Source organism: Puma concolor, chromosome B2, assembly GCF_028749965.1.
Source record: "Puma concolor isolate L17-30 chromosome B2, mPumCon1.1.hap2, whole genome shotgun sequence".
Classification (NCBI taxonomy): domain Eukaryota; kingdom Metazoa; phylum Chordata; class Mammalia; order Carnivora; family Felidae; genus Puma; species Puma concolor.
The window spans coordinates 13,063,424-13,078,332 of NC_141671.1; the positions used below are offsets into that span (position 1 = coordinate 13,063,424).

At 51.0% G+C, this 14,909-nt stretch overlaps 1 protein-coding gene across 1 annotated transcript in view; it reads right to left on the reverse strand.

The window, feature by feature from the left end:
- Positions 1–7,125: 7,125 nt before the first annotated feature.
- Positions 7,126–14,909, reverse strand: part of GMPR (guanosine monophosphate reductase) — a 44,740-nt gene continuing 36,956 nt past the window's right edge. Inside the window, exons 7-9 of the mRNA XM_086706213.1 lie at positions 13,378–13,420; positions 11,002–11,161; positions 7,126–7,602 (exon numbers count right to left, since the gene is read on the reverse strand). Coding sequence (XP_086562339.1) covers positions 7,422–7,602; positions 11,002–11,161; positions 13,378–13,420 — 384 coding nt within the window. The 3' untranslated portion in view covers positions 7,126–7,421. The remainder of the gene's footprint in view (positions 7,603–11,001; positions 11,162–13,377; positions 13,421–14,909) is intronic.

Below are 14,909 nucleotides of genomic sequence, written 5' to 3' on the forward strand. Positions count from 1 at the left end.
TTTCTAAGGCACACTGTGGAGCAAAGAGAACCAAGATCCACCCATTCTCCAACGTGTTTTCCAGAGCAGGTGGGTCCCTCCTCGGGTCTGTGTCCTGGAGACTTTGAGCTGTGCCTCAGAGCACGGGTGGGAAGCGTGGCCCGATGTGTGCGTATGCGCTCTGAACATGCAGCCAGTGGCCGTGGAGGGGCCCCTTTGAACAATGGTCACCACTCCTTAGTGGCAGCTTTCCCTTCAAATAGGAAGAACATCCCAAGGACAGGGAACCTCCTCTGTTGGCAGACATTGGCCAGCTCCTGTGTAGCAAACATGACAATGAGAAGCATAGAAATTCTTCAGTGCCGTGCAGCTCACAAGGACCAGCCGTGTGCCTCTGTACTATGTCCGCTTGGCAATATCTACTGACAACCATCTTCCGTTCTTTCTTTCCTGTTTTCCATTTCTAAACTAATAACAGCGGGCCTTTTGCGTTTACAGTGGAACACAATCACCAAGAAATCAGTCAGGGCGAAAAGAAAAAAAAAAAAAAAAAAGAAACCAACAATCAAGAACCTCTCTTTCTAGGGATTTCTAAATACATTAAAGGACTGTTCCTTAGAATGTTTAACGTAAGAATTATTTCAGTTTGTTTGGGCCACATTGCGGGGGCGGGGGGAGATACAAAGATGGATGCCACTTACCTCAAACCTTTTAAAGTGGAAATCCAAATTGCATTTTTGTTTGGACTTTCAGAATCATTTTCGATGTCGGTCAATTTTTTGTTTTGTTTTGTTTTGCCCAACTCAACCCAGTTGGGTGTGGGAGGATTGGATTTTTTTTTTTTTTTTCGTTGCTGTGGATCCCATTTCTAAGTCTGAATTGTGACCTGCTATGTTTTCTGTTAGGTGAGTGTGTTGGGTTTTCCCCCCACCAGGAAGTGGCAGCACCCCCTTTTCCCCTACAAGGAACTCTGCGGAACCTTTCTCACCTCTTACTCAGGGACGGGGCTGGTGTGTGTGTGGTACACTGACGTGTCCAGAAGCAGCACTTTGCTGTGGAGGAGGCTTGTACAATTTCAAGGAATGTTTGGATTTCCTGCATCTTGTGGATTACTCCTTAGATACTGCATAGATTGCAATATAATGCTGCATGTTCAAGATGAACAGTAGCTCCTAGTAATCATACAATTTACTCTTTGCACATAGTTTGATCTTTACTGAAATGTGTTGCCAAAATTTATTTTTGTTGTTGTAGCTTTGGAATTTTTTTTTTTTTGTCTGTTTTTTAAGGAAACAATTGACAATACCCTTTAACATCTGTGACTACTAAGGAAACCTATTTCTTTCATAGAGGAAAAAAAAAATCTCAAAATGCTTTTGAAGACACTAATGCCATGTATTTCAGATGTGGGAGAAACAGCAGAGTTCTCGGACAGGAGGCCAGGCTTTGTGAGCCGTGTTGGTTGTCATGGCTACTGTTTCGTGAACCGCACGCAGCTCAACAAACTGGTCTGTTCTCTCCCAGAACCCTTTGCATTTCTATTTCCTAGTCACCCATGATGATTCCAGGTGGAAGAAGGGCCTGCAGTCTCGTGGCCCAATCCGGCGCCTTCAGCGGTGATATAAAAGGAAAGGAAATTACGCTTTTTATTTTTTAAAGTGGACTGGGGGCCTTTGCTTCCACCTTTGTGTTTTTAACCCAGATTTTCTGAAATAGAGAATTTAGGAACACATCAAGTAATAACTATACAGAAAATATACTTTTTTATAAAGCACATGCCTATGCTATTGTGTTGGGTTGGTTTCCTCTCTTTTCCACGGACAGTGTTGTGTTTCTGTTGATAGGGAAACTCCAAAGAATTTGCACACCTCCACTCCGGAGCTGAGATTTCTTTTACATAGATGACCTCGCTTCAAATACGTTACCTTACGGATAGGATCTTTTCTTGTAGCACTATACCTTGTGGGAATTTTTTCTTTCTTTCTCTCTCTCTCTCTCTCTCTCTTTTTTTTAAATGTACACCTAATTTGAGAAGCTGAAGAAGAAAAAATTTTGAAGCACTCACTTTGAGGAGTACAGGTAATGTTTTCAAAAATTGCACAAAAGAAAAATGAATGTCGAAATGATTCATTCAGTGTTCGAAAGACATGGATCTGTTGAAACAATGAGTTTCATACCTTGTTTGTAAAAACAGAAAAAAAGCATAAAGGTTGAAAGTTACATGTTGGTTTTTTTTTTTTTTGTTTTTTTGTATATAGAAATTTGTCATGTCTAAAATTATCAGACTTGTGTGGTTATGGCCTGGAAGAATTACTAGGTAAAAGGCTCTTAAACTATACCTACGCTTCCTTTATGTTTTTGTTACATAGAGCCCTCTTCGGAGGGAGGGCAACTCTGTATTCTGAAATTTGAGAATACTGTTCATTCCTATGCTGAAAGTACTTCTCTGAGCTCCTTTCTTGGTTTAAACTCTCAAGCCATTGCAACTCCTTTTTCTTCAGAGATCTTGTTTCACATTGTCAGCACTTCCTGTTTCAATAAACCCAAAGAATATAATCCTGAACAAGAAGTGTTTGTAACAAGGGATCCTAGCTACCAGTAAAACAGAACTCATTATGAGGACAAAAAAAAAAAAAAACGAAAAAAAAAAGAAAAGTTCATCCTTCTTTCTCCGCCACCCCCCCCCGCACCTCATTTAAATGGGGGGTATAAACAAGAATTTCAATTGCAATGCTTCATTTTACTTTAATTTTGGGGTTTTTTTCTTTAATCTTGAGGCCAAAATACCCAGTAAAACACGGAACAACTTCTCAGAAGAGTCCTATTCTGTCCCAGACACAAAGCAGCCAGCAGAAACTGGACAGCTGTGGGGATATTGAACAAACCCACCTACAGTTCTTAAATTCAGAATCTCAGCCCCTCCCTTACCATTCAATGCAACGTTTCTGGTAGCTGACATTCACCTGTACGATGGCGGGAGGGAACGGCGGCTTCGGTTTTTCACGTCCTTCGTGACTTGCGTACAAATGGTTCAGCTGTATTAAGATTAAGTGCATTTGGCCAATAGGTAGAATCGACACAGCAACAGTCTCTAAAAGAATTTCCGTCACTTTTCTTATCCGAAAGGACTCGAGTCTTCCACTGCAGGTAATCGAAGACTTCACCCAAGTTTTCTTCCCCTTTGGTTTTGTTTGTTTGCTGTCTGGATGGCCAACGAGCCGGTCTCCTTTTCCATGGCCAGTCTGAAGGTTTGCGTTGGAAGTGCTGCTGACAGCATTCCTTGCTGGGCTAATATACCGTCCTCCGGGAATATCAAGTCTGACGTGACTGACGCTGGCTTAGAGCTGTGTCTTTACACGGCCGTTATCAAGAAGCCGGGCGTGTACGTTTCCTCTGGTTCTTCCAGGAACCACTGCTCTTATCATCCGGTCCAGGAATGGGGGTCAACTGTTCAGTCCGTGAGCATTTAGGTTGACACCTATACATTCGGTCCCGCGAATACTGCCCTCTTGGGGTGGTCTCTTCCGGCTCGGTGTTCACCTGTAAACCCATTTAGGGTCGAGTGAATGGAGGTCTCGGGAGAGCCCTGCCGGTATTCGTGGTGGCCTTGGTTTAAGACAGTCCTAACTTCTGGCCAGTGGGGCCCTGGCCCCAGAGCCATCTCTGAGATTCGTATCGCTGTCTGTTTTACTATCAGATCATTACCCACCAAACTTCCAATCGTATGCCTCCCACCGGCCAAGGGAAAAGAGACACCAGAACTTTGGGGCAATATCAGACTGACACGGCCAGTACAGAGGAGAACTAGGGAAGGAATGTTTTGCACCTTACTGAAAAGAAAACTTTTAAGTGCATACATAGTTAAGAGCTTTTATTGTGACAGAACTTTTTTCCATATGCGTGCATACTCTCTGTAATTCCAGTGTAAAATATTGTACTTGCACTAGCTTTTTTAAAACAAATATTAAAAAAAAAATGGAAGAATTCATATTCTATTTTCTAATCGTGGTGTGTCTATTTGTAGGATACACTCGAGTCTGTTTATTGAATTTTATGGTCCCTTTCTTTGATGGTGCTTGCAGGTTTTCTAGGTAGAAATTATTTCATTATTATAAGAAAACAATGTTTGATTCAAAATTTGAACAAAATTGTTTTAAACAAATTGTCTGTATACCAGTACAAGTTTATTGTTTCAGTATACTCGTACTAATAAAAATAACAGTGCCAATTGCAAATGTGTGTCCTTGCCTCTGTCAGGTGTTTCAAGACAAAGGTTGAGAAAAGAATGGTAACCCCCGCCCCCTCGCCAGAATTAGCCCCGCTGTGATCGCAGGGTCCCCTTGCAGTGGGGAGTGGATGCAAGGCATTGCCTTTCCTAGGAATGCTTTTCGGGGAGGTGGGGAGGAAGGCTTGGCCATGCAGGAGATGAGAGGCTGAGATAAAAGGCACGTTTCAACCCGCTTTGGGCTTATTCAGTTCACGTTTATTTCCTCCTAGCTGAACAATGCTGTTTACAAGAGATCTTTGTTTCTAGACAGCATTTGGCAGCTTCACGGGACTCCAGTGGCCTTGCTACACACTGGTTAGTGGTCCCAAGGTGGAAAGTTCCTTCGGATTTCCTTTAGCTCATGCCTGTTAAAAAAAAACTCAGCAAGCCAAGGGGACCTCCTGGCATGCGGAAAAGGAGCCCCCATTTGTCTCAAGAGCGCTGCTCGGTAGGTTTCCCCCGTGTCCGCTCTCAGGGAGATGAGGCTTAGTTACCCCAGAAACTAATTCCCCGGGGACCCATGCCGGCGGCGGCGCCCCCCCCCCCCCCGCCCCCCATCTGCACGTGTGGCTATCAAATCCTTCTGCAGAGACGGAAGGGAGTTCTCAGTGCTAAATTCAGGGTTCTCACTGAGCCCAGGGAGGAGCGGGTAACCTCTTTCCTCTTGCTGTCCTCCTGGTTAGATGTTTGGGGGCGGGTAGCTCGCCAAGACTCTCCTCTGGGGACTTGGCATTGAGGCCCCGATGAGCTGTGAGCATTAGTGCTCACGGGAGGGGGGGGATCCGGGGGACCTTGCAACCCACGAGGGGGTCCTGCCCCTCCCTCCAGGGCGGTCTGGACGGACGTGCCACGTGCTACGGGCAAGTCTGGGGAAAGCAGCCTGAATCACCGCCTTCCCCGCTGATGTAATACTCGATGCTTACGGTTCTAAGAGGTTGAGGCCCAGTGGCTACAGACTTGGCTCAAATGTTCACGAGGGGAAAAGCGGTTTCACGTGCGGCAATGGGACGGGCCTCGAAACCACCAAATGCCTAGCAGGAACGGCCCCTGGTGAACGGCGTCTCACTCGCGGACACCTTCCGGCACCCACTCCTGCGCCGGAAGGCCTGGGGGCGGCGGTTGAACACTCGGGCACCCAGCGCCGCACCTGATACCCCATCCGGGGCTCCCCGGGGCCCAGCGCTACTGGAGGCAGAGATGCACGTACGAAGGCAAAGCACGACGGGGCCTTCGAGGAGCTTTTTGCAAAATCTCTGCTTCCGGGTGATTCGCTTCCCTCAACACTAGCTCAGCAAGGGACCTGCCTCCAGCAGGTGGAAACCAAGAGCAGAGAGGGTACAAAATCTTTACACAAGATGGATAAGGCAGGCACAGGCCTCTGCAAAGACCACAGCCCGTACTGGGTTGATGGGCATCCCGGTCCCAGACCCCTCTGCGTGTAGCACCGCAGCCGGATGTAAGAGGGGGACAGCGGTGAGCCCAGGCTAAGCAAGGGGTGCCCAGAAAGTTCCCTTACTACCGCTAGTACATCTTGCATGGATTTCTTTAAGATCTCCCTTCTTTTACTTCTCTCCTTTATTGCAACAGAGAATCTCTTAAACTCACGAGCTTGAGTAGAAACCATCTTCCACAGGAACAGTGTGGGACTCAAACCTCAGACAAGCAAACGGAAAACATGGGGTGCCTCCAGCAAAACCCCACATCTTGCTCTATGTTGAAACAGCCTCCGGACCCTCCTCATCTCAAACGTGTAGCCAATTCATGTTTCCACAAGTACAATAACTATTCCTAATGGAGTCAGGAGCGAAAAGTTTTACAACAGCGTTGAAGGTGCTGAACCCATCAATGCGTTCTTAGAAAACTACAAACGGAAGGATAGTTTCCTGGAACATTATGGTTTCGATGGATTCTTTGTATGGCGTCCGTCACCGTGGACATCGGGGTCCTTACCACGGTAGCACTGTGTGATCCTTCTCTATTCCAGGAGAGTCACTTAATTTTTTAAAGGAAAATGCACTCTCGCGTCTGCTTCTCTAAACCTTGTTTAAAAGAAAAAGTAAAACATCCTGGTCTGCGTATACTTTCCAGTCTTAATCCTCAAGCAATGCCTCAAAAGAAGTGGCCACTGTTAACAAATCCATGTTCACGGTTTCAAGTGCCATAGTGGACACTCCTCCAAGGCCCGGGTCCTTTCTCCCAGAAAATACCATTGTCACCAGTGAACTGACCACTTTACAATAATACCTTTCTTGAGAATATCAATGGCCCCGAGAAGGGAATAATTCTCACTCCTAATTGAAGTCAATGACTTTTGGGAAGCCACAGGTCAAGGTGTTTGCAGTCTTTCAACGGGATTCCACTTGCCCAGGTTTTGGTGGGTGACCTTTCCACCAAACATCCCACGGAGCTCCAAAATAACTCACGACCTAAGAGAGAGGCCAGCCTGACAGGTCGAGACGGAGGAGGGAGGAGATGAAGGGAAAACAAAACGCAATGAAAAGCCGGGACAGGGACAGTGTCCTCAAAGCAGCATCGACCTTATGGTGACAGATACCTGTTCCCAGAAGGCACGTGTAACGCAGGTGGTGAAAACATGCCGCCGTGCCTCATGACTATCTGCACAAAGCCAAGTCTCCAAGTTCCGGTCGGGTGCTTTTGGTTCTTTTCCAGCAACCGAAAGCAGAGGGGGGTTGGAGGGTTACCCTGACAGGCCTGGCCGCCCTCCCCTCCCCTCCCCTCCCCTCCCTTCCCTTCGCCTCCCCTCTGTGACTGCTAAGAGCTAAGCATGGGAAGTAGGTAGAAAACCCCCAGCTCCCTTGACAACCTGCTTCCTGCAAAGGCAAACTCCAGCACTCCAAGTCTTAATATAATTGCATTATATTAAAGTGAAACCATTTTTCTTTAAAAAAGGAAGGAAGGAAGGAAAAGGGCAGTTGAACAATGAGGTTATGAGTTCCAGGCAGCTGGGCTCTGACCACAGACCCGGTCAGCGCCCTGCTTCCGGGGCCCCGGAAGGCACTAGGGGAGCCCCAAAGCCTCCGGACGGCAGGTGGGGGAGCAGGAGGCAGGAGTCCAACATTCAGGAGCAGCCAGAATCTCTGATGTCACAGGAGGAGGTGGGAGAGCAGGTGTGCGTGGAAGCTCCCGTGAGCCAGAAGTCACCGCATCCTCAAGGTTAGCTGAACACCGTGTTGTGCTGTTGCGTCACCCGGATGAATGTCGCCCTCCTGCTGAGCTCCTTGAGTTTGGCGGCCCCCACGTAAGTGCACGTGGACCTCAGTCCCCCAAGAATATCCAGAATAGTGTTTTCTACATCCCCTTTGTAAGGCACTTCCACGGTCTTGCCCTCGGAAGCTCTGGAAGAAAAAGGAAGCTTTTCTTTCTAATCGGTTGTTTCCAACCCCCCGTGAGAACCCAGCTGTAATTACTCCCAGCTTTAGCACTTGACACAGCCCCCAAGGCACTCAGGTAGCTCCGTGCCACACCCTCTGACCCCAGTCCCACATTTGCTACAAATGCCGAGCCGGCCACACCAGCATCTCAGATGAATGCGTGCCTCCCATGCGAAACGCGCAGCCTCACTGCTGGCCACCGGGAGCGTCTGGAAAAGGAAAGTCCTCATCAGCAGCCTTGGAAGAAGTGACCTTCTCGGCAGTAGCCTCCACTCTGCTCCTTGCTACTCCTCCTTAATCCCCACACCGGCATCCAGTTGACCCCGAGCCCCACATGCCCAAGGGGAAGAACAGACGTGGCGGATTACCTCTTGAACAGCCTCCCCGCCAACTGCCTACAATTAAGAGGTGAAGGAGATATGCATGCAGACAGTCTCCCACGTACCACGGTTTGACTCCGCCATGGTGCGAAAGCAGTGCGCACTCAGCAGAAACCATACATCACATTCCGGACTTGGACAATCCTCACCTGTGATGCAGGCCACTGATGGCCGCAGCTACGTCAGCCCCGGGATCGTGAGGGGTGAACGGTCCCAATACAGTGACCAACCACCCTGCACCCGTATGACCTATATATACTGTTTTGCAGTAGGGTATTTGACAAATGACACGAGACATTCAACACTTCCTTATTAAAAAGGCCTCGTGTTAGAAGATTCTACCCAACTGAACGCTAACGTGAGTGTTCTGAGCACACGTAAGGTGGGCTAGGCCGAGCTACGACGTCCGATGGGCTAGGTGTATTAAATGGGTTTCAGTTTACGATATTTTTACCTTAAGATGGGTTTATCAGGACATAGCCCCGTTAAGTCAAGGAAGATCCACAAAATGGACAACTCAAGCCCTGTTAGGCTGCATGGACATACAGTCCAGACTTGCTTCTGGCAGGCATTACAAGAAGGAAATCTCTAATCTATGCAAAGCTCTAGCCTTCATGTAAGGCTCGGGCAATCTGGAAATTCTGACAATTAACCAAACGGTGGACTCTTCTTTCCTGGTCTCTTCAACTAGAAAAGATAGTATCTCTCAATCAGAAATTCATTACCTAGGATTTCAAAACAGCATTAACTCTTGTTGTGCTGAAATCCACACATCGAAGGCTACCCTTAAGTGCAATGAAATCTACCCGCTTAAACCACTGACTAGACCAAGCTGGCCTCAGGGCTGGTTCAGAGCACCAAGCTCTCGGAGCCCGTCACTGGCCACTCCCAAGACGATTCACATCACCACGCTCTGTGACCAGGGACCAACATCTCTGCCCATGCGCCCACGGTGACTGCCATCTTGCTTTTTACAAGAGATTTCCATGGCCTGCCCGGGGCTTGCTGGAAATCATCCAGACTCTCATCGTTGCTTCTCTGCTACCTGGTGATGGCACCTCGTGCAAGTCACTTATTGCTGAAGCCCAAGTCTTCTCATCCGTAAAACGGGGGTACTTTGATCTGTCTCCCAGGGACAGCGTGAGGACTAAATGGTTAATGGCTGGGAAGGAAGCAGCAAGGCATAAACAGCTCTACCTTAATTAAATACAACGTCAAAGGGGGACCATTCTTGTGAGAAGACTGTAAACTGCCGGGGAAAAAAAGAGAAAGAAAGAGGGAGGGAGGCAGAGAGACAGAGAGAGACGGAAAAAAACAGATGCAGCCCGCAGGGCCCAGGCTGCCTCCAGATTGAGGTTCTAATTCCTTCGGCACTTCCCTTTCTTGTCTAATCGGCTTCCAGAACAGTCTTGATATGCTGGAGTCTTCTATTTTCGTTTTGCCTAAACCCTGCTGAAATTACAGATGGGTTTTTCTTTCGGCTCCTTGGCTTCCGTGTGTGCTGTAACCTGGTCTGCCCTTCCCTGTCGACTTTCCTTGGCACCCAAAACGGATGCAACAGCGAGAGGGCAGTAAATGTACTCCAGGCGAGGCGTCTAGCTGTTGCCGAACCACAATGGCTCCGCTTAACGTACCAGCACCCAGCAGACACCGCACAGGCCCCTGGGTAGGGAGGGTGGTTGCTGGTGAAGCGTGAAGCTCCTGGGCCAGAGGTCCGGGGTGCCACCGAGGCAGCAATCCTCACCCTGCCCACCCTCACGAACCATGCCACCTCGCCCATCGGGCACCACGTGGGAGGGACAGCGTCCTCCTGTTCTAACCCAAGTTTCCAGGATGATGGTAGAAGAGTGGTCCCCTATTCCTGTTCCCCACCCTGCCTTCCCTAGGCTGCAGCATCATCGTGATGGAGGTTCCTCTTCCAAAGGAGAAAAAGACTGGAGACAATGGGAATGGACATCAGTCCGCCGGGATCCCACAGAAGCGCGGAACTCTGGCGGAGTCCCCCACACCTCCCACCTGCCCGCCCATGAATCTCAGCGGGGTTCTGGGATCTTCCCTCTGGCTCAATCGCACTCTCCCACAACACCTCTGCATCCCAGATTCTCTAGAGAAGCTTTCAAGTATGGGCTGAAGGTAAGAAATGGAGGGTGTCCAGCAGCAAGGGCTTGAGTTTCCATGGATGCAAGACCTTCTGTCCTGTCTGCTTAGTGGGACTTGTCGTCAGGCTGATGCCAACGAGAAGTAATAGCAGCTTCTATGGAACAGGGCCAGGCAATGATTATGTGCTGTCCTAAGGCTCTTAAAACACACATGCAGACACGTAATATGGAGGCGACACAGAAAATAGCCAGGTTATCTCTTGGGATCGTGGATTTGTAAAACAAAAAGGCAGGAGTCAGCGTGCCTTCTGCGGGGAGCGACACAATTAAATGGCTAAAAATGCCGCCTGTGTCAACCATCAGAGCGTGGAGGCTGTGGACGGTCCCACTGCGGGGGAAACACGGCACCCTTCCGGAAAGGCCTGACCTCCATGCAACGCCGTGCACCACACCTGTTTCACAAGCAACGGGAAACCCATTCTTCAGCCCAGTGCCTGCAGCCTGAACTCATTCCAGGCGAGAGACTGGCAGTTACAGGGCTGGCCGAGCAAAGGCCCAATCGGAAGGACAGGGCAAACACATTCCTGCCCATCCCCTGGAAATCTGGAGTGTCACCTCCCAGACTGGTCGCCCCCTTGTCACATTTCCCGCCCCCCCCGTGCCAAGAGACTTCTGCTTTGCACGTCCTTTGGAGGGCCCCCAACACAGCAAATGCTGGCTGGATAAAAACTGGGACTGTTTAGAAAGAAGCAGGGTACATTCTCTAGCTCCCTCCCACGGCCCATCGGTATCAACAGAACTGATATTCGAGACCTGTTTCCGTCCTGTTTCTGTAAATGTGAGGCCTCAGCCACAGAGGGCAGGGCGCTGGCGCTTCCCCTTACCTGTATTCGGCGACCCCTCCTGCGTGTTTCTTCATCGCGGTTTCGGAGCTCATCCCGTAGAAGAGCTTGAGTTTCTGCCCGTTCTTCTCAATCACCTCTCCGGCACACTCAGTGTGGCCCGAAAACATCCCTCCCAGCATGACAAAATCAGCTCCGGCCCCTAAACTCCCAGCAGTGAGGACAAGAAGAAGGCAGAAGAGCTCAGAGAAAACCGCTCAGAGAAAATCGGCTCTAGAAGGATCTACGTGCCGCTCCAACTCACCCTTCCTTTGCTCCTAGTGATAATCAAGTGGAGAGTTCAACCTCTCCCTTTTTGGAGAAAGTTAAGAAGTGAAGATGGGCACTGGACACCCAGAGAGAGAAATGCTGCCCACCACTGATGATCGGGGGCTAACGCACTAGAAAATCCTTGATGGTAACTGACGGTCAACTTGACCACCTTCCAAGCAGAGGTCTAAGTCTGGTCATCAGAGCAGCCTTGAGAATGGGGCAGCATTTTCTCCAGCGTGTTGCCTAATCTCCTCCTCCACAGTCACTCCTCTGGTGTTCCCAACAGACATCTGGTCTACCTTGGGCCATCAGCACTCTCACACTCTGCCTGTGTCGATCACAAAAGACCTCAGGAACAGACTGAAACTCCTACCCTGGAGACGGGGTATTAAGAAGAGAAACCTGGGGCTCCTGGGTGGCTCTGTCAGTTAAGTGTCGGACTTCGGCTTAGGTCATGATCTCGTGGTTTGTGGGTTCGAGCCCCGCGTCGGGCTCTGTGCTGACAGCTCAGAGCCTGGAACATGCTTCGGATTCTGTGTCTCCCCGTCTCTCGGCCCCTCCCCTGCTCATGCTCTGTCTCTCCCTGTCTCTCAATAATAAATAAATGTTTAAAAAAAAACTTAAAAGAAAAAAAAAAAGAAACCGAAATACTACACACGTATGGCACCGAAGCTGCCTCTCCAGTGTTTATCACAGGGCACGGCACACGGTCGACCTAGAGTAACTAGTCAAGAAAGGAAAAGGCATATGTCGAAGAACTAGAAATCTCACCGTTCCCCATCCCGTTCCCGGATGGCTGTGCAGTATCTCCACTGACTATGAACTTCTGAGGCCCATGGAGGGTTTACATCCAGAACACGATGACATCAGGGTTCAGATGGATTCAGTAATTAGGATAAAGGGCAAGGAGGAGCAGCAAGCATAGGAACCCCTGAAAAGTGGTCCTGACCTCTTCCATGGGGTCATGGGCACATTTACGGGAGGACTGTGGGATCTGCATTAGGCAGGCCGGGGCCTTCTGTTCAGCGTCTCAGAGAACCAGGCCCTGCAGGGCTGGCCCCCTGGCCTGACATCAGACAAGCTGCACACAACGGGCCCCTTCTACCTGGTGGCAAGACTTACAGGTCCTTCACTCCAGGGTCCCTAACCTGAACGCTGGATCCTTGGCCCCTCCTGCCGTGACCTTAAGGGGGCAGAGGAAAACTAGCATCCAGCCAGGCCTCCCACTGACCACCAGAGGGGATCCCCCAAACCAGGAACTGTTATCTACCGGGCATCTTCTTAACGACCAGTCACTTACCGACCAGGACTGCCAGCTCCTACTCTGTGGGGGGAGCCCAAGCCGGAGCACCCAGGCAGCAAGTACATTGAATGCAAAAATCAGTAACAAAAACGTCTTTGGCTAACAGGGGTGAGCCCAGTAGTGGGGGCGGGGGGGGTCCTGACTCTCCCTGCTCTGCAGCGGCCTGTGGGACCCCGACCTCGTCACTCACTTCTCAGGGCCTCGGCCTCAACTATCAAGTAGGCACCCTGGATTACACAGAGATGCCCCCTAGGTTCCCTTCCATAACCAACACGCTTGATGAACCAGCTCTGACTGACGGACGTAGTTGGCCACGGGTAAGTGGCGAACGGAGGGCACAGCACGGGGAGGCACTGCCTGCCTACTGCTTTCCCAAGGAAAAGCCAGGTGGCCCCGGCTGCCCCCTGCTGGGAAACAGGCGCCTCGGCCTGTGGGGACAAAGTGCTGGGGAGGGGGCGGGGGTGGGCTCTGGTCCCTCCCAAAAGATTCCCCCTACTTCAGTCCTGGAGACCCTCCCTGAGGTCACTCTGGGCCCGATACTGGCTTCTTCCCCGGCACCCTGAGCCTTCTACACCTGGCTTGTAAGGATGTCACCCGCGTCTATACCCCAGGATGCCGGCTGGGTCTGCTCAGCCACCAACCAGAACCAAGCCCACATGGGGATTGTGGCCAATCGGGGCCGGAATCCAGGGATAGGAAACTCAGCACAGGCTCAGAATTTCCCCACCACGCCCCGCCTCTTCATTCAGATTCCCATCAGAGGCTCTGGGGGAGCTCCCTGCCCTCCCTCCCTGTCCCCTTACCAAAGGCTTTGGCGACATCTCCTGGACAAGTGCAGCCTCCGTCCTTCGAAGAGGAAAAAGCAAGGAGAGGGCGTCAGCGGGGTGCTCAGCCAGGATGTCCCCTCCCCTGGGGTGACTCGGTCATCCGGAGGTGATATCCGGGGGCACCCCAGCCAAGGGCAAGCCCCCAGCCAAAAACAGCGACCCTCAGAGCCCGAACCCAGCACTCCTGGGTTATTGTGTTCTGACTCAGTTTGCTCCCGTTTGCACCTTCTGTTTGCACCTTCCGTCCCCCCCCTCCAAAACCCTGCCGTGTTACCCCTCGGGGTCTGCCTTGCCCTGGAAGCCCTGGGCAGGAGCTGCTCTGAGACCTCGCCCCCCCCCCCCCCCCGCCCCCGCCGCCAGCCCCTCACACAAGACGCCGGGCCTGGGCCTTCTGAATTCATTGCTCATCCAAGCAGTCACCTTTCCCTCCTGCCTGGCGGGAGGGGAGGTTTATTTAGGATAAGAGCGGGATTATTTGAAGAGCCAGGGAAAGGACACTGAGTTAGCTCCTGCATGATTCCAGCCACTCCACGCACCTCCCGCTCATCTTCACGAATCGTGCCCAGTTAACTTACAATCAAACATGCACCCTGGATCCCCCTCGCCACCCACGGAGGGCACACGCCTGGGGCTAATGCCTGCGGGACGGTCACCTAGGGCCGCCGGGCAGGTCCAGCCACGGGGGTTATGTTTACACACCAGCAACGCGGTGGGAGGCTTCCAGGACGCAGAGCCCAAGGCGCGTCCCTACAGACACAGGCTGCTGCCTGCTCTTCGATGCAGGAGTCCAAGGAGGACGGCGAGGGTGGCCGGGAGTTGCAGCCAGACCCCACAGAACGAGAGGCAAAGAAGCAAAGGCCCAGGGGCAGCAGGGGCAGGCCCGTGCCGAGGGCTGGTGTGACAGCCAAGCCCTAGGGTCAGAGCCGGGAGGCGGGACCCGCCCGCAAAGGCGTCACGCCAGCCTTGGGAAGGACACAGAAAACACAGGCTGCCCAGGCCACCTTAGGTCACAACTGGCGGGAAGGTGTGTGCGCCCCCGGAGTTGGGGGGCATCTAGTGAACGGAGATGAACCACTTCATGAACAGCGCCTCCAACGGAGAGCATGGTGTCTCTGTGACTCAATTCCCACCCTCCTTTTTTTTAATGTTTTATTATTTTTATTATTTTTTTTGACACACACACACACACACACAGTGTGAGCAGAGGAGGGGCAGGGAGAGAGGGAGACACAGAATCCGAAGCAGGCTCCAGGCTCTGAGCTATCAGCACAGAGCCCGATGTGGGGCTCGAACTCACAAACCGCGAGATCATGACCTGAGCAGAAGTTGGACGCTTAACTGACTGAGCCACCCAGGCGCCCCCTGAATTCCCCCCTTTTTTAAGTTCCCTCTAGGAACCAGAACTCCATTTCTGCTTCATTACTTCTTTGCAGTTGGATCAAAAGGTAGGTGTGGAAAGCTTGTCTTGTTTCTTTACGAATCTTTACCGAGTACAAATGCTTCCTCAG